This window comes from Oncorhynchus clarkii, chromosome 7 (genome assembly GCF_045791955.1).
Source record: "Oncorhynchus clarkii lewisi isolate Uvic-CL-2024 chromosome 7, UVic_Ocla_1.0, whole genome shotgun sequence".
In the NCBI taxonomy this organism is placed as follows: Eukaryota; Metazoa; Chordata; class Actinopteri; order Salmoniformes; family Salmonidae; genus Oncorhynchus; species Oncorhynchus clarkii.
The window spans coordinates 67,906,551-67,926,865 of NC_092153.1; the positions used below are offsets into that span (position 1 = coordinate 67,906,551).

The 20,315-nt window shown below is 45.3% G+C and overlaps 1 protein-coding gene across 4 annotated transcripts in view; it reads left to right on the forward strand.

The window, feature by feature from the left end:
- Positions 1 to 20,315, forward strand: part of LOC139413715 (plasma membrane calcium-transporting ATPase 1-like) — a 186,584-nt gene that overhangs the window by 103,714 nt on the left and 62,555 nt on the right. For all 4 annotated transcript variants that reach the window (XM_071161407.1, XM_071161405.1, XM_071161406.1 and 1 more), the window contains 4 exons: positions 6,003 to 6,194; positions 6,402 to 6,615; positions 12,340 to 12,551; positions 16,824 to 16,931. In XM_071161407.1, the coding sequence (XP_071017508.1) occupies positions 6,003 to 6,194; positions 6,402 to 6,615; positions 12,340 to 12,551; positions 16,824 to 16,931 (726 nt within the window). The remainder of the gene's footprint in view (positions 1 to 6,002; positions 6,195 to 6,401; positions 6,616 to 12,339; positions 12,552 to 16,823; positions 16,932 to 20,315) is intronic.

Genomic DNA, 20,315 nt, shown 5'->3' on the forward strand with positions numbered 1-20,315 from the left:
ACCCTAAGTAGAAGCACCTCTGGGTTTGGGGATTACAGAATAGGAGTGAGTGAGATTGTGTGAGTTACACCCACAATAACATCTGCTAAATATGTGTATGTGACCAATACATTTTTGCATCTGATTCTGCTAGTTAATCAGACAGACGGAGACAGAGAGGGAGGGAGACAGACGGAGACAGACCCAGAGAGAGAGAGAGACAGACCCAGGGAGAGAGAGAGACAGATTCAGAGAGAGAGAGAGAGAGACAGACCCAGAGAGAGAGAGAGAGAGAGAGACAGACCCAGAGAGAGAAAGAGAGAGACAGACCCAGAGAGAGAGAGACAGACCCAGAGTGAGTGAGAGAGAGACAGCCCCAGAGTGAGTGAGAGAGAGACAGCCCCAGAGTGAGTGAGAGAGAGACAGACCCAGAGTGAGTGAGAGAGAGACAGACCCAGAGTGAGTGAGAGAGAGACAGACCCAGAGTGAGTGAGAGAGAGACAGACCCAGAGTGAGTGAGAGAGAGACAGACCCAGAGAGAGAGAGAGAGAGAGACAGACCAGAGTGAGAGAGAGACAGACCCAGAGTGTGAGAGAGAGAGACAGACCCAGAGTGAGAGAGAGAGAGACAGACCCAGAGTGAGAGAGAGAGAGACAGACCCAGAGTGAGAGAGAGAGAGACAGACCCAGAGTGAGAGAGAGAGAGACAGACCCAGAGTGAGAGAGAGAGACCCAGTGAGAGAGAGACAGACCCAGTGAGAGAGAGAGACAGACCCAGTGAGAGAGAGAGACAGACCCAGAGAGAGAGAGACCCAGAGAGAGAGAGAGAGAGAGAGAGACCCAGAGAGAGAGAGACCCAGAGAGAGACCCAGAGAGAGAGAGAGAGAGAGAGAGACAGACCCAGAGAGAGAGAGAGAGAGAGAGACAGACCCAGTGAGAGAGAGAGAGAGACAGACCCAGTGAGAGAGAGAGAGAGAGAGACAGACCCAGTGAGAGAGAGAGAGACAGACCCAGTGAGAGAGAGAGAGAGAGAGAGACAGACCCAGAGAGAGAGAGAGAGACCGACCCAGAGAGAGAGAGAGAGAGAGAGACAGACCCAGTGAGAGAGAGAGACAGACCCAGAGAGAGAGAGAGAGACAGACCCAGAGAGAGAGAGAGAGAGAGAGAGAGAGAGACAGACCCAGAGAGAGAGAGAGAGAGAGAGAGAGACAGACCCAGAGAGAGAGAGAGAGACAGACCCAGAGAGAGAGAGAGAGAGAGAGACAGACCCAGAGAGAGAGAGAGACAGACCCAGAGAGAGAGAGAGAGAGAGACAGACCCAGAGAGAGAGAGAGAGAGACAGACCCAGAGAGAGAGAGAGAGAGAGAGAGAGACAGACCCAGAGAGAGAGAGACAGACCCAGAGAGAGAGAGAGAGAGACGGACCCAGAGAGAGAGAGAGAGAGACGGACCCAGAGAGAGAGAGAGAGAGACGGACCCAGAGAGAGAGAGAGAGAGACAGACCCAGAGAGAGAGAGAGAGAGACAGACCCAGTGAGAGAGAGGGAGAGAGTCAGACCCAGAGAGAGAGAGAGAGAGACAGACGCAGAGAGAGAGAGAGAGAGAGAGACAGACCCAGAGAGAGAGAGAGACAGACCCAGAGAGAGAGAGACACAGACCCAGAGAAAGAGAGAGACACAGACCCAGAGAGAGAGACACAGACCCAGAGAGAGATAGACAGACCCAGAGAGCGAGAGAGAGAGACAGACCCAGAGCGAGAGAGAGAGAGAGAGACAGACCCAGAGCGAGAGAGAGAGAGACAGACCCAGAGAGAGAGAGAGAGACAGACCCAGAGAGAGAGAGAGAGAGAGACAGACCCAGAGAGAGAGAGAGAGAGAGAGAGAGAGACAGACCCAGAGCGAGAGAGAGACAGACAGACCCAGAGAGAGAAGAGAGAGAGAGACAGAGAGAGAGAGAGACAGTCCCAGAGAGAAAGAGAGAGAGACGGACCCAGAGAGAGAGAGAGAGAGACAGACCCAGAGAGAGAGAGAGAGAGACAGACCCAGTGAGAGAGAGGGAGAGAGACAGACCCAGAGAGAGAGAGAGAGAGACAGACGCAGAGAGAGAGAGAGAGACCTAGAGAGAGAGAGAGAGAGACAGACCCAGAGAGAGAGAGAGAGAGAGAGACAGACCCAGAGCGAGAGAGAGACAGACAGACCCAGAGCGAGAGAGAGAGAGACAGACCCAGAGAGAGAGAGACAGAGACCCAGAGAGAGAGAGAGACAGACCCAGAGAGAGAGAGAGAGAGAGACAGACCCAGAGAGAGAGAGAGAGAGACAGACCCAGAGCGAGAGAGAGACAGACCTAGAGAGAGAGAGAGAGAGACAGACCCAGAGAGAGAGAGAGAGAGAGAGACAGACCCAGAGAGAGAGAGAGAGAGAGAGAGACAGACCCAGAGAGAGAGAGAGAGAGAGAGACAGACCCAGAGAGAGAGAGAGAGAGAGAGAGACAGAGAGAGAGACCGACCCAGAGAGAGAGAGAGACCCAGAGAGAGAGACCCAGAGAGAGAGAGAGAGACAGACCCAGAGAGAGAGAGAGACAGACCCAGAGAGAGAGAGAGACAGACCCAGAGAGAGAGAGAGACCCAGAGAGAGAGAGAGACCCAGAGAGACAGACCCAGAGAGAGAGACAGACCCAGAGAGAGAGACAGACCCAGAGAGAGAGACAGACCCAGAGAGAGAGACAGACCCAGAGAGATAGACAGACCCAGACGGAGAGAGAGAGAGACAGATGGAGAGAGAGAGAGACAGACCAGACAGACAGACAGAGAGAGAGAGACAGACGGAGAGAGAGAGAGAGACAGATGGAGAGAGAGAGAGAGAGACAGACCCAGAGAGAGAGACAGACCCAGAGAGACCCAGAGAGACAGACCCAGAGAGAGAGAGAGAGACAGACCCAGAGAGAGAGAGAGAGAGAGACAGACCCAGAGAGAGAGAGACCCAGAGAAACAGACCCAGAGAGAGAGAGACCCAGAGAGACAGACCCAGAGAGAGAGACAGACCCAGAGAGAGAGAGAGAGAGACCCAGAGAGAGAGAGAGACCCAGAGAGAGAGAGAGACCCAGAGAGAGAGAGAGACCCAGAGAGAGAGAGAGACCCAGAGAGAGAGAGAGACCCAGAGAGAGAGAGCGACCCAGAGAGAGCGAGAGACCCAGAGAGAGAGAGAGACCCAGAGAGAGAGACAGACCCAGAGAGAGAGAGAGAGAGAGACAGACAGACAGACGGAGAGAGAGAGAGAGAGAGACAGACAGACAGACAGACGGAGAGAGACAGACAGACGGAGAGAGACAGACAGACGGAGAGAGACAGACGGAGAGAGAGTGAGACAGACAGACGGAGAGAGAGAGAGACAGACAGATGGAGAGAGAGAGAGACAGACGGAGAGAGAGAGAGACAGACGGAGAGAGAGAGAGACAGACGGAGAGAGAGAGAGACAGACGGAGAGAGAGAGAGACAGAAGGAGAGAGAGAGAGAGAGACGGAGAGAGAGAGAGAGACAGACAGACGGAGAGAGAGAGACAGACAGACAGACGGAGAGAGAGACAGACACAGACAGACAGACGGAGAGAGAGACAGACAGACAGACAGACGGTGAGAGAGAGACAGACAGACAGACGGAGAGAGAGACAGACAGAGAGAGAGAGAGACACGGAGAGAGAGATCCCTTGATTTGAATTGAATTGAAGTAAGGGAGAGACGGAGAGAGAATGAGACAGACGGAGAGAGAGAGACAGACGGAGAGACAGACGGAGAGAGAGAGACAGATGGAGAGAGAGAGACAGAGAGAGACAGACAGACAGACAGACGGAGAGAGAGAGAGAGACAGACGGAGAGAGAGACAGACAGACGGAGAGAGACAGACAGACAGACAGACAGACGGAGAGAGAGACAGACAGACGGAGAGAGAGACAGACAGACAGACAGACAGACAGACAGACAGAGTACCTGACCACTGTGACTGACCCAAAATTAAGGAAAGCTTTGACTGTACAGACTCAGTTAGCATAGCCTTGCTATTGAGAAAGGCCGCCGTAGGCAGACATGGCTCTCAAGAGAAGACAGGCTATGTGCTCACTGCCCACAAAATGAGGTGGAAACTGAGCGAGACTGAGCGAACTAACCTCCTGCCCAAGGTATGACCATATTAGAGAGACATATTTCCCTCAGATTACACAGATCCACAAATAATTTGAAAACAAATCCAATTTTGATAAACTCCCATATCTACTGGGTGAAATTCCACAGTGTGCCATCACAGCAGCAAGATCTGTGACCTGTTGCCACAAGAAAAGGGCAACCAGTGAAGAACAAACACCATTGTAAATACAACCCATATTTATGTTTATTTATTTTATCTTGTGTACTTTAACCATTTGTACATTGTTAAAACACTGTATATATATAATATGACATTTGTAATGTCTTTATTGTTTTGAAACTTCTGTATGTGTAATGTTTACTGTTAATATACAAAAGTGAAATAAACATAAAAATTATCTACCTCACTTGCTTTGGCAATGTTAACACATGTTTCCCATGCCAATAAAGCCCTTGAATTGAATTGAATTGAGAGAGAGAGAGAGACCCAGAGACAGACAGACAGACAGACAGACAGACAGACAGACAGACAGACAGGGAGACAGGGAGACAGGGAGAGATAGAGACAGATGGAGAAAGAGAGAGGGAGACAGACGGGGAGAGGGAGACTGACGGAGAAAGAGAGAGGGAGACAGACGGAGAAAGAGAGAGGGAGACAGACGGAGAAAGAGAGAGGGAGACAGACGGAGAAAGAGAGAGGGAGACAGACGGAGAAAGAGAGAGGGAGACAGACGGAGAAAGAGAGAGGGAGACAGACGGAGAAAGAGAGAGGGAGACAGACGGAGAAAGAGAGAGGGAGACAGACAGAGAAAGAGAGAGGGAGACAGACAGAGAAAGAGAGAGGGAGACAGACGGAGAAAGAGAGAGGGAGACAGACGGAGAAAGAGAGAGGGAGACAGACGGAGAAAGAGAGAGGGAGACAGACGGAGAAAGAGAGAGGGAGACAGACGGAGAAAGAGAGAGGGAGACTGATGGAGAAAGAGAGAGGGAGACAGACGGAGAAAGAGAGAGGGAGACAGACGGAGAAAGAGAGAGGGAGACAGACGGAGAAAGAGAGAGGGAGACAGACGGAGAAAGAGAGAGGGAGACAGATGGAGAGAGGGAAAGAGGAAGAAAATGTTATGCACAGTAATTGAAAATGGAAAGGATAATGATATAGCCCCGGGCGTTATTTGCCCTAAATCTCCTGTCTAAACGAAGGATTGCGGAGAAATAAAATACTTTTTAATAGCTAGCCTTTCTCTCCTATCCTTCTCCAAAGTGAATTGATTCACATGATTGTGAAGAGAAAAGGGCAGGTGTCAAAGGGGTCGAATGCAGAGCCAACCTATAATGAAATGCTGATAGGTTGCTTGTAGGCACACGCGTTCTTTTCAACAGGACTCAAACTTTGACACTTAACACCGTGGCTAGGTTTCTCACCATCATCCACCTGGCTGATGCACGGCAGCCATTTTGTGCTGAACCGCTAACCACTCAACAGCTGTCAATGATGTAGCTGGTTCTTGTCCCTAACTGAATGAAACTGAGGTCACATCTGGCTCAAAATGATGGGTAGCAATTGAGTTCTAATGAAAAGTGCTACATAAATGCAATTCATTTTAAATAAAGAGAATATACATTTTTAAAAAGTTCTTGTATAACAATTTTCAACGAATCTCCATGTGCATAAAAAGTTAAACAAAAGTTAAACACCAACAAAAATGTAAATGATGGAGATGGAAAGTGTCAGTTGGGATGAAGTTTAGTCAGTTTGGGCTGAAAACAGTGTAGGTTCAGTGGAGTATGTAAAACCGTATGAAAATGATTGGAACCATCACAGATACAACCATCGTCATTAGCCTCATTGTAATCCCCATAGATTTAACCCCTCCATCTCTATCTCCTGATAGGGTATCGCCGGTACGGACGTGGCTAAGGAAGCGTCAGATATCATTCTGACTGACGATAACTTCACTAGCATCGTCAAGGCTGTCATGTGGGGCCGCAATGTCTATGACAGCATCTCCAAGTTCCTCCAGTTCCAGCTCACTGTCAACGTGGTGGCCGTCATCGTGGCCTTCACTGGCGCCTGCATCACACAGGTAACACACGCACCAAAGTTAACATGGGGATGCTTTCATTTTCTCCCACTCCAATCTTTCTCTATCTCTCTACCGTCCTGTTTCTATCCATTTTATTTTTGAATCATTTAGCAGACAATCTTATCCAGATTTACAGGAGCAATTAGGGTTAAGTACGTTGCTTAAGGGTGCATCACGCTTACCCCCCACCCCCCCTTCTCTCTCCAGGACTCTCCTCTGAAAGCGGTGCAGATGTTGTGGGTTAACCTGATCATGGACACCCTGGCTTCCCTGGCCCTAGCCACCGAGCCCCCCACTGAGTCCCTGTTGCTGAGGAAGCCGTACGGCCGCAACAAGCCCCTAATCTCTCGCACCATGATGAAGAACATCCTGGGTCATGCCGTCTACCAGCTCACAATCATCTTCACCCTCCTGTTCGCTGGTGAGACCATCACACACTGGAACAAACAGAGTTAGACCGAACTGGAACAAGCAGAGTTAGACCGAACTGGAACAAACAGAGTTAGACCGAACTGGAACAAACAGAGTTAGACCGAACTGGAACAAACAGAGTTAGACCGAACTGGAACAAACAGAATTAGACCGAACTGGAACAAACAGTTACGACTGCACTGGAACACATGGGGTTACACTACACTGGAACACACGGGTTACGACCACACTGGGACACACAGGGTTAAGACCACACTGGAACACATGGGGTTAGACCACACTGGAACACATGGAGTTAGACCACACTGGAACATATGGGGTAAAGACCATACTGGAACACATGGGGTTAGACATCACTGGAACACACAGGGTTAAGACCACACTGGAACACACTGGGTTAAGACCTCACTGGAACACACAGGGTTAAGACCACATTGGAACACATGGAGTTAGACATCACTGGAACACATGGGGTTAAGACCACACTGGAACACATGGAGTTAGACCATATTGGAACACATGGGGTTAAGACCACACTGGAACACATGGAGTTAGACCACATTGGAACACATGGAGTTAGACCACACTGGAACACATGGGGTTAAGACCACACTGGAACACATGGGGTTAAGACCACACTGGAAAACATGGAGTTAGACCACACTGGAACACATGGAGTTAAGACCACACTGGAACACACAGGGTTAAGACCACACTGGAACACATGGGGTTAGACCACACTGGAACACACAGGGTTAAGACCACACTGGAACACATGGGGTTAAGACCACACTGGAACACACAGGGTTAAGACCACACTGGAACAAATGGGGTTAGACCACACTGGAACACACAGGTTTAAGACCACACTGGAACACATGGTGGTTAGACCACACTGGAACACACAGTGTTAAGACCACACTGGAACACATGGGGTTAAGACCACACTGGAACACACAGGTTTAAGACCACACTGGAACACATGGTGGTTAGACCACACTGGAACACACAGGGTTAAGACCACACTGGAACACACAGGGTTAAGACCACACTGGGACACACAGGGTTAAGACCACACTGGAACACACAGGGTTAAGACCACACTGGAACACACAGGGTTAGGACCACACTGGAACACACAGGGTTAAGACCACACTGGAACACATGGAGTTAGACCACACTGGAACACACAGGGTTACGACCACACTGGAACACACAGGGTTACGACCACACTGGAACACACAGGGTTAAGACCACTGGAACACACAGGGTTAAGACCACACTGGAAAACACAGGGTTAAGACCACACTGGAACACATGGGGTTAGACTTCACTGGAACACACAGGGTTAAGACCACACTGGAACACATGGGGTTAGACCACACTGGAACACATGGAGTTAGACCACACTGGAACACATGGGGTTAAGACCATACTGGAACACATGGGGTTAGCCATCACTGGAACACACAGGGTTAAGACCACACTGGAACACACGGGGTTAAGACCTCACTGGAACACACAGGGTTAAGACCACACTGGAACACATGGAGTTAAGACCACACTGGAACGCATGGAGTTAGACCACACTGGAACACATGGAGTTAGACCACACTGGAACACACAGGGTTACGACCACACTGGAACACACAGGGTTAAGACCACACTGGAACACACAGGGTTAAGACCACACTGGAACACATGGGGTTAGACTTCACTGGAACACACAGGGTTAAGACCACACTGGAACACATGGAGTTAGACATCACTGGAACACATGGGGTTAAGACCACACTGGAACACAGTGTGAAAATACAGGAAATACAGGAAAATACAGTGCCTTTGGAAGTTTTTCAGACCCCTTGACTTTTTCCACATTTTGTGACATCCTTATTCTAAAATTGGTTAAATAAATAAAAATCCTTAGCAGTCTACACACAATACACCATAATGAATAATTGAGAACGGGTTTTTAGCAAATAAAATAAAATTGTGGGGAAAAATATATTTAGTGTTGCTCTGATAGCAAAGGAGATGGAGAAAATTCTGCCGTTTGGTTGCAAATATGTAAACGGAGTCGAAAAGAGAACACACAGAAGGCTGTTTTATAAAACACTTCTCTCAGGATTACATCTTCAAACTAAGGGCAACCATGGCATCTGTGACATAGAGGGAGAAGCATCCATCCATGTATATGGGTTAGATAGTCTAGCTAGCTACATTTTCAAATATTACATGTTTTTAATTTTGTCAGAAACTCGTTTTCATTTGGAGTTAAAGTGTACTGTTAGCTAGCTAGCTAACGTTATCTGTCTGGCTCGCTAGCTAACGTTACACTTATGATCTGTGTAGTAATGTTATTCGTATCTCAGAGCAATTTGCATTGCTAGATATAGCCTAATATTAGCTAGCTAACAATGAACCTGGTTGGTTAGCTACTTGCAGATTCAGGGTAGCAACATTATGAGATGGGATTATGGTTAATTGTTTAGCTTGCTAGCTAGCTACATGTCTAAACTCCACTATTCAAGTAACAATTTCAATAGAATGTTCCTGATGTCACTGCGACAACTGTTGATAAACTTATCTGGTAAATTCACTCTGTCTTTCTACTCCGATTTCAGAGCACGCTTGTCTGAGTGTGCCAGAGTGCAGAATAACTGACTAATCTATGAACGCTCAACACCCGTTGAATATGACCGGTGTCAGTAAATGTTGGCAAAAAGCAGAATTAAATTGTTGCCAGCAGCACAGTTGCAGTCACCAACGCTCTGGATAACATAAAAACAGCCTAACCAGCTCTCCTAGGGTGAGTAAAATGGTCAGAGTGAGGTGTTCTCTCATTTGTGTCTGGAAGTAGCTAGTAAGCTAGCCAACGTTAGCCAGTTAGCTTGGGTGCTTGACTGCTGTTGTTAGGTCAGAACGCTTGGATCAACCCTACTCCTCGGCCAGAGCATCCAGTGTGTCTGTGAACGCTCCGAGAGCGAAACACTCTGAATTTACAAACAGAAAATCTAGCAATCTGGTTTACGAACACCCAGAGCGCACTCTGGCACTCCATGTTTAGTACATGTCCTCACATGTGAATCCTTAAAGAGATGGGTGGGGCTAAAGCTTAAGAGGGTGTGAACGATGCTAAATGGGTGTAGACAAACAAGGGTGCTCCAGTAGCTGTACTAAAACATTTTCTCAAAAGTGAGGTTAAAAGTTGATCAACTTTCAAAGCAGAATTACTTTCCCATTGTTCCTCAACTGTACTGTATGATATACAATTTTCTAGCTCTGTCTCTACTTTTAGCCAATGTCAGGTTATGGCGATATAGGACTCGTTTTACTGTGGACATAGATACTTTTGTACCTGTTTCCTCCAGCATCTTCACAAGGTCCTTTGCTGTTGTTATTGGATATATTTGCACTTTTCACACCAAAAAACGTTCATCTCTAGGAGACAGAACGCGTCTCCTTCCTGATCGGTATGATGGCTGCGTGGTCCCATGGTGTTTATACTTGCGTACTATTGTTTGTACAGTTGAACGTGGTACCTTCAGGCGTTTGGAAATTGCTCCCAAGGATGAACCAGACTTGTGGAGGTCTACAATTGTTTTTCTGAGGTCTTGGCTGAATTCTTTTGATTTTCCCATGATGTCAAGCAAAGAGGCACTGAGTTTGAAGGTAGGCCTTGGAATACATCCACAGGTACACCTCCAGTTGACTATATTTTTGAATAGAACATTTCTGGGCAGAACTGAAAAAGCGTGTGCGAGCAAGGAGGCCTACCAACCTGACTCTGACAGGAGGAATGGACCAAAATTCACCAAACTTATTGTGGGAAGCTTGTGTGAAGGCTACCCGAAACGTTTGACCCAAGTTAAACTATTTAAAGGCAATGCTACCAAATACTATTTGAGTGTATGTAAACTTCTGGGAATGTGATGAAATAAATAAAAGCTGAAATGAATCAGCTAATATTCTGACATTTCACATTCTTTAAATAAAGTGGTGATCCTAACTGACCTAATACAGGGAATTTTTACTAGGATTAAAGGTCAGGAATTGTGAAAAGCTGAGTTTAAATGTATTTGGCTAAGGTGTATGTAAACTTCCGACTTCAACTGTATATATGCATTATAAGGTTTAATATTGTTCCCCAGTTATTTTCCAGTCTTTGCTTCTTATAAGAAATGGTCTGAGAGATGTGTGAGTTAAAGTTGTCAAAACAGGGTGTCTGTGAGAAAGCGCGTCAAGGCTAAAAGAGATTAATAGACACCGAACCCTGTAGGGGAGTGAGAAAGGTAAGAGACAAGTCAGACGTACCACTATAAAGCAACTATGGGAGTGGAAAATTACTGCTGAGCCCTTAGAAAACACTGGAACTATTATTCTCTCCTGCAAGTTTGTATAACTGTATATGCATGGACTTGGTCTCATGAGTAGAAGGTGTTGATGTAGGCAGTTACATCACTAGGGGTTGACTGCAAGCATATTTAAAGCAACTTGGACTGTTCCTATTTTGCAGAACTCAGGAGAGACATCAGTTGTATGTTTGATCTTTGACTTCGTTCTACAGCTGTATTTTAATTACAATTGATATGATATGTAAGTGCACATTTTGAGTATTCCTTTTTTGTTGAGTAAATAACGTAGCCCAGAAAAGTGGAACCCTCATTTACCCAAAGTGAAACCAAGTTATTTATAGAGCCCAGTTTAGAATAATGGGGTTGTACCAAAACAAAAGTTCTGTGCACTTCTCTGCACACCCTTCAATTCTAAAATAGATATTCTAGGTATTTTCTTGATTTATCATTAGTCTCCAGTTAGTAAATGAACAGTATTCAACATATTCTGGAGGTCATCTTCTATCTCGGGAATGGAGAACTATGTCATCAGCATACAACAAGATGCCCAGGAATATATCCGCAACTTCATCATTGACCTGAACACTGGCAACTGGAGCCCGATAAAGAGCCCATTCTAATTAGTCTATAAGCAAGGAGGTCTCGTCACCTCGACAAAAGCCTTCTGAAAATCAATAAAGCAGGCAAAAGTTGGTTCTCTCTCTTGAATTCTAGCCCAGACCACTGTGTAGACAGAATAGGTGTGGTCTATACGCACATTTCCACTTTTGATGTGGAAATGCCCCTTCTTCACTTCCATTAATATTTTGTCCCAGTACCGTGTTACCTTCAGATGGGTCACTTGTGGGGATCGTAGAGTAAAACGGAAAGTACGATCTTTCCATAGATGGGTCATATTCATGTGTAGCCCAAACTGTTCGGATGCTACAGACAGAAGTTGGTAGATCGGCGGTACTGACTTCAGACGAGTCACGTGACACTTGTGAGGGCCGTTGAGCAAAACAGAGAACACCACCTTGTTCATTAGTTTCATATTTCCATAGAGGGGTCATATCTGTTTGTAGCCCAAAACCGTTCGGACGCTACAGACATTTTCGTGAAAATACACATTTTCGGGATGTCTCCTGGTCTGACAAACGACACTGTAGCTCTGCCACTTTCCAGATGCAGATGCAGAAGGCAGACGTAATGATTGAGACACAGCCTATACAACAAAAAAAAACATATCTCTAACTTAAACTGACAGATTTTGATGGGGATTTTTTTATTATGCTAAATTAAAGAGATGTTTGCTTAAACAAAAGGTGATTTAACATCACATATAACTGTTATCCTGTTTGCTCTTCCCCCTCTCCCAGGAGAGAACATCTTTAATATCGACAGTGGGCGCAACGCGCCCCTCCACTCGCCGCCCTCGGAGCACTACACCATCGTGTTCAACGTGTTTGTCATGATGCAGCTGTTCAACGAGATCAATGCCAGGAAGATCCACGGAGAGAGGAACGTTTTTGAGGCCATCTACCGTAACCCCATATTCTGTAGTGTGGTCCTGGGAACCTTCGTCCTGCAGGTACAAACAGACATACAGTACATACTGTAGACACACACACAGACAGACATAAACTCACACACATAAACACACACATCACACACAGTCTTGTACAGCTACTCTTGTGGGGACACACATTTCAGTCTCATTTAAAATTATATTTTCCCTTACCCTAAACTTAACCCTAACTCGTACTCTTACCCTAACCTTAACCCTAACCCTAACCTTAACCCAAAAACATAACCTTAACCCTAAACCTAAACCTAAACTGAACCCTAACTCCTAACCCTTAACATAATTCTAACCCTAACAATAATTCTCATCTCAACCCAAATATAATTTGACCTCGTGTGGACTAACCAAAATGTCACAAGAATAGTTAATCACGTCCACACACACACACACACACACACACACACACACACACACACACACACACACACACACACAGAGAGAGACTGTAAACCCAGGCCTGGAATTTCATGATTTTATGGGCAAGGCCATTTAGCCTTCAATTAAATACTAGCTATTATGTTAATAAAAAACACAAGTGTATGTTAATGTACGTACATATTTAGTCTACATGTCAAAGTGTAGATGATAGCATTTACACTACCGTTCAAAAGTTTGGGGTCACTTAGAAATGTCTTTGTTTTCCATGAAACCATACATAAAATGAGTTGCAAAATGAATAGGAAAAATATTCAAGACTTTGACAAGGTTATAAATAATGATTTTTAATTGAAATAATAATTGTGTCCTTCAAACTTTGCTTTCGTCAAATAACCCTCAATTAAATAATCCTCCAGTAATCGAACCCCCACAATGGAGGATCCTCCATTTGCGACCTTTGGCATTCTAGTTGTCTATTTGTTGAGGTAATCTGAAGAAATTTCACCCCATGCTTCCTGAAGCACCTCCCACAAGTTGGATTGAGTTGATGGGCACTTCATACAGTCAAGCTCCTCCCACAACAGCTTATTAGGGTTGAGATCCAGTGACTGTGCTGGCCACTCCATTTTAGACAGAATACCAGCTGACTGCTTCTTCCCTAAATAGTGATTTCATAGTTTGGAGCTGCGCTTTGGGTCATTGTCCTGTTGTAGGAGGAAATTGGCTCCAATTAAGCTCCGTCCACAGGGTATGGCAATGTGTTGCAAAATGGAGTGATAGCCTTCCTTCTTCAAGATCCCTTTTACCCTGTACAAATCTCCCACTTTACCACCACCAAAGCACCCCCAGACCATCACATTGCCTCCACCATGCTTGACAGATGGCATCAAGCACTTAGGGTTGCCAACTTCCTCACTACCAAATAAGGGACAAAAGGTGGCGTGCCAGTGCACGGTGCCACGGGGGTATGGTGTTGCGTGAATTAATATACAGTGTATATTCTTATTCAATTGGAAAGGCAAAAACAAATTATATTCCATTTAGTGTATAGCTTTTCTAAAACTGTATCGTTATGTAAACTTATGTGAATAAACCTCAATTATTATCAAAGAAATCACAATTTGGACCTTTACAGCAACAACAAAAAACAGTTCAAAATAAGGAAGAGGGGCATGAGTCACTCACCAAGTCTGCTTTTTCCTTGGATATTTTTTGCTGCTCTTGACTGATTCAAGCAGTCCTTTGTCCTTTTGCATAGCTAGAGAGAAGTCCTTCCACGACAAGTCACAGTTCACAGATATTTGAATTACATTTTTGATCAGCTCTGTGCTGCATCTGTTTCTTGAGTCTGACAATTTAATGGTCATCAGAGAGAAAATCCTCTCTACAAAGGCATTTGAGCCTGGCACACTGAGGACAAATGAGACAATCCTGAACATGTTGATCAAGTTGGCTTTCCCTAGGTTTTGGTAAACTGCCACCCACTTCTCACTGGTAGATGTTGTGGTATCCTGTTTGGCTTTCTGTATTTCCTCCCGGCTAGCACAACACTCTTCATAGAGTTGGTCCATACTGACTGTCTGTCATTTTGAGGGCAACCACCACCTGCTCCAGGTCAGTGAAGGAGAGCTCCTCATAAAGGCTGGTCAGTTTCAGTTTCAACATTACATTTTCTGGTGAGAAGTCAAACCACTTTTCAATGTATGTAATGACAGTGTCATAGAACTTCACAGTCATGTTGCTGCTTGGGCCTTTGTGCTGGCAATTGTTTGTCCATCCGCTGCTTAGTCTGGTATCCAAAAAAGCTGTCCTGTTTCTGCTGAAGCATCTTCATTTTGAACTTTTGGACTTCCTCTAAAGTTGGCATTGGCATTATCTGCTGCTTAGGCTGTGATGTGTCTAATGTCCAGTTCATGCTTTTCCAGACAGTTCATCAGATCTTGATGTTTGCCATTTGCAGTTTCATCACTGTCTCATACAAGTCAAGTATCTTGCACTGCGCTCCATCAGACACAGAGAAATCTCACGCACACTGGAAACATGTTCCTATTTCCCTTGTTTGAGGCATCGCTGAGAAATACACCGGCTCACCTTCGGTCGGGGACAGATCATCCAAAATATCTTGCACAGTCTTTGGTCCTAAAACATTAATTGTAATCATCTCAGATTTTGTTCTTCCCAAGTGCATCTTCTTCACAACATTTGAGTCATGAAACAAAGCACCGTTGAGCTTAACAAGACAGTCGGTGCTGTTGTGGCTTGAGTCCATGTTTAACCGTATGGTACACATACAAGACATCACTAAGAATGCACCAATGTGTGCACAACTGAGCAAGAGGACAAGTACGTGAGAGTGTCTAGTTTGAGAAACAGACATTAAATAGTGCCCGCAAAACACCAGTCTCAACGTCAACAGTGAAGAGGCGACTCCGGGATGCTGGCCTTCTAGGCAGGGTTGCAAAGAAAAAGCCATATTTCAGACTGCCCAATAAGATGGGCAAAAGAGCACAGACACTGGACAGAGGACGGTTGGAAGAAAGTGTTATGGGCAGACTAATCGAAGTTTGAGGTGTTGAAAGAAGATCATTCGTGAGACCGGATCACAACCCTATTGAGCTGTTGTGGAAGCAGCTTGACTGTATGGTACGTAAGAAGTGCCCATCAAGTCAATCCAACATGTGGGAGGTGCTTCAGGAAGCATGGGGTGAAATCTCTTCAGATTACCTCAACAAATTGACAACTAGAATGCCAAAGGTCTGCAAGGCTGTAACTGCTGTAAATGGAGGATTCTTTGACGAAAGCAAAGTTTGAAGGACACAATTAATATTTAAATTAAAAATCATTATTTATAACATTGTCAACGTCTTGACTATATTTCCTATTCATTTTGCAACTAATTTCATGTATGTTTTCATGGAAAACAAGGACATTTCTAAGTGACCTCAAACTTTTGAAAGGTAGTGTATATATAACTCCCAGTCATTTATTGAGTAAAACACCATCGTTTCTGCATCACTGTACCTTCTTCAGGCTTCTTTAGGATCAACAACTGACATATATATATATATATATATATAGAGAGTGTATTTATTTTTATAGCGTCTTTAGATCTTACCTCTTTCTACATTTCTGAAGGATATCTTCATCTCTGTCATATGAAACCGATCGCATTTTCAGTGCACTTTTGAGAAGGGTGTTTTCTTTTTAATTGCATTTTGGGATATTCACGCTTATAGCCTACTGCTGTGTGCACATTGCTGTGTTTATAATGTGAAGAAATTGCCTAATAGTTGATGAACATTTTAAGCTAAACGTTCTGATCTGTTGCATCAGCCTCATTGCTTTCAAATGTTTTTTTGATGTACAGTGGTTGTATTAATTTGGGATCTATCATCCCACAACTGTATGTTTGGAATATTTCTTGCACAGAAGAAGAAGCTGACCAATAGAATAGGTCAACTGTTGTACTATGGGGGACAGTAGATTGACATAGGAGGTGCTTTTGCTCTTCGTTACTCATCTTGTTGGCTGACGAAAATAACATGTGGACAGTTCTTCTAACCTCTTCAATATTCGATAAGGATGTGCGCCATTGCATCCCTAATGTGTCCATCTTCACTTGAAGCCTACTTCAGAGCTGCGATGCCTTTGAGAAGTACCCGATCAGGTGACAGGCATGGGCTAATAAGAATTGAGATATCTGAGGGCGCCATGTGAGTTAGAAGTGCTTCAGAATAGGACACAGTGGCCACTTTGGCCCCATAGAAAAACATTTTTAGAGGGCCTTACGGCCACTGGGCAAGTCACCGGGGAAATCGAGACCTGCCGTAAACCCATCTTCGTTAGTGTGGTGTTTTGCTACTTGATTCTACAGGTACTCATTCTGTGGCTCTGTCTCAGATTGTCATTGTCCAGGTTGGAGGGAAGCCCTTCTCCTGCACCGCTCTGACCATCGACCAGTGGCTCTGGTGTGTGTTCATCGGAGTGGGAGAGCTGCTTTGGGGACAGGTAAGACACACAAACACTCACTCTCTTTCACACACACAGAAGCTCCTTGCTTGGGTGTGCGTGCGTAGCTGTGGTGCGCATTTGTACGTATGTGTGTGTGGCTGTGGTGTGTGTGTGTGTGTGTGTGTGCATGGGTGCGTGATGTGTGTAGGTGCGTGGCTATGGTGTGTGTGTGTGCGTGTGTGATGCAGCTGGTACAGTAGGTGCCAGGGAACTGTTGCTACGCTAAGACCGGTTCTGGAATACAAAGCAAGCATGTTCCATGGTTACCATCACAACAGTCACCGTGGTAATGAGCACTGGCGCACATAAAATCAGCATTGCCCACATTTACCCGCACCCCAGAGGACGAGAACCCAGCACGATACTCCCTCTACGACTACACAAACACACACACGTTCAAAGACGCATGCTCACACACTTCTCTCTCTGCACACACACACGTTGAAAAACACAAAATCCTACACTTGCTTGCACACACTCACAGGCATACATACAGAGAAAGAGATCTCATATGGTGTATTGACAGGTACCATACCCTTAAAGATTAGCTTCCCCACACAGCCAGTTGTCTGAGTTCAGGTAGGAGGTAGAGAGAGTAGAGAGCGAGACAGGTCATGAGCAGGTGAGCTCCCACTTTTTTCATTATGTTTAAAAAATAGATCGATTTAGAGTTAAACAAACCTGGATTTGTTTGGCAGGGACATACTGTATACAGGATGCTAAAGAACATAACCTTAACTCCAAATCAAAACTCCAAACCTACAACCTGATTTTGGACGGAATTACCTGGAATGCTTCCTACACCCAAGGATTATTATTCCCAATGATATACAGAAAATGCTTTGTCAAACAAACAGAAACCTGAAAACACCATCCAACCTGGAACTGAGCGAATAATGCTTACTCTGAAGCTTTTTTTAACTTTCAAAAGCCAGAAGAAAAATACATTACAATACACAATGATATATTTGACTTGATAAGGCCTGAATGCTAGGCTTGCTCGGACATAGAGATACAGCTTCAATTAGCACTGGCGTGTGAAACGAAAGGTGTCAAAGCCCTTGAGCCCAGCAATGGCAGGAGAGCCTCAACCAAGGCCTTAGAAGCACCCTCCTGCTGTTTAGAGGTAATTAAAATGCAGTACCCTCTGTATGTAAAGAATAATAAGACACGAAAAGAGTGAAAAATGAAGCTCCTTATGGAAAATCAAGAGACTTTTTGTTGACTTTTATAAAAATGAGAACATAAGCAACCTTATCTTCCACACAGACCATCCCCTGGCACGACACAGTGCTATATTAACATACTGTTAAGAGGGGGTTGTTACCGATGGGTGGAAACTCAGGATACTAGACAACGAGGACTCTGAGTCAGCTAATATAAATCTCTATAAGTCTGGAACAGTATTGGTACAGAGCAACCCCAAACAGTTTCAGCTGGACTTTCACCTCATCAAAGAAATAGCTCAGCAGAAGAAGCTCTCCCTTGAGAAAGATACCCCCACCCCGAGCAGGTCAGACCAGACTCTTCATTATATAACCCCACATACGAGCAACCCCCAGCAGAAAGTCAACTTCCCAGCACATACTACATACTACACATACTACTCCCTCGTTGAAATGAGGGATAAATTCACTCAGCTGGAGGTAAGGCAGGTGGAGCTAGAACAGCAGGTGATTACACCCCAGTCAGCACAGACCCAGACAACAGTCCAGCACAACAACACCCCCTTAACTAGACCCGGAGAGCTGGAGGTGGAGAGAGACATATCTGCACTCTGGACTGTAGTGAGACAACATCTACAAGAGAAAGAGCAGGAGCAGAAGAAGAACAGAGCACTAGAGAACAGAGCACTAGAGGAGAGGATCAGACTGCTGGTGAGGGGGATGTCGTGTGACAGAGAACAACCCATTAGAGAGGTGGCCACCCCCGCAGAAAAGCCAGCAGAACAGCCCACCTCAGCTCCCGAAAAAACTCTTGATACCACAGCAGAACAGTCCACCGCAGACCCTGACCATGTCGACAGCACAGCAGGACAGAAAAATGAAGAACCCCAAGTTCAGGGGATCCCGCCACCCTGAGAGCCCTTCTGACAACCCCCCACACCCACTAAGGACATACACAAGACACATATTGTACTCAAATGGAAAATGTATACATGAAAAAAACATTTTCCCAAACACAGAGTGTCTAAACTCTGGTGTTCAAACACCCAGCGCGCCCTAGACCAGCTGTCTGAGGACCAACTAGGGTCAACCAGCCTCATAATAATACACACAGGCACAAACAACCTGAGAACACAGCAGGAAATGGTGGTCACAGCACTCAAGGGAGTGATAGAATAAAAAAAATATGCTCACTCCACCCTGGACTTGAACAGCCTTTATGACCAGGTCCACCTATACAAGGCAGCAGTGCCCACCTTCACCCGGACCGTAAAGGACATCGCCCTCAACCGCAGCCCCAACACCTCACACAGGAGCAACAGATCAATAGACACCCCACCCAGACCAGCAAGTCACACATACGACCTGGCCAGGAGCAGGAAAACAGGCCCGACCCCCACTCTTACACTAGCCCAAGCCAATGGCACTTTCCAGATTCTCAGCAGGCATCGTGAATACAGACTCAAGCTCATTACCATAACGCAACGTTAACTATTCATGAAAATCGCAAATGAAATGAAATAAATATGCCATCTCTCAAGCTTAGCCTTTTGTAAACAACACTGTCATCTCAGATTTTCAAAATATGCTTCTCAACCATAGGAAAACAATACTTTGTGTAAAAGTAGCTAGCTAGCGTAGCATTTAGCGTTAGCATTAGCGTTAGCATCCAGCAGGCAACATTTCAACAAAAACATAAAAGCCTTCAAATAAAATCATTTACCTTTGAAGAACTTCTGATATTTTCAATGAGGATACTCTCAGTTAGATAGCAGATGCTCCGTTTTTCCAAAAAGATTCCTTGTGTATTAGAAATAGCTCCGTTTTATACATCACATTTGGCTACCAAAAAAAATCTGAAAATTCAGTCCTCAAAACGCGAACTTTTTTCCAAATTAACTCCATAATATCGACTGAAAACATGGCAAACGTTGTTTAGAATCAATCATCAAGGTGTTTTTCACATATCTCTTCATTGATACATCGTTCTTGGACACATGCTTTCTCCCCTGAATCAAATGGTAAAGTAGAAGCAGCTGGCAATTGCGCACCGAATTCGACGCAGGACACCAGGCGGACACTTGGAAAATGTAGTCTCTTATGGTCAATCTTCCAATGATATGCCTACAAATACGTCACAATGCTGCTAAGACCTTGGGCGAACGACAGAAAGTGTAGGCTCATTCGTTGCGCAATCACAGCCATATAAGGAGAG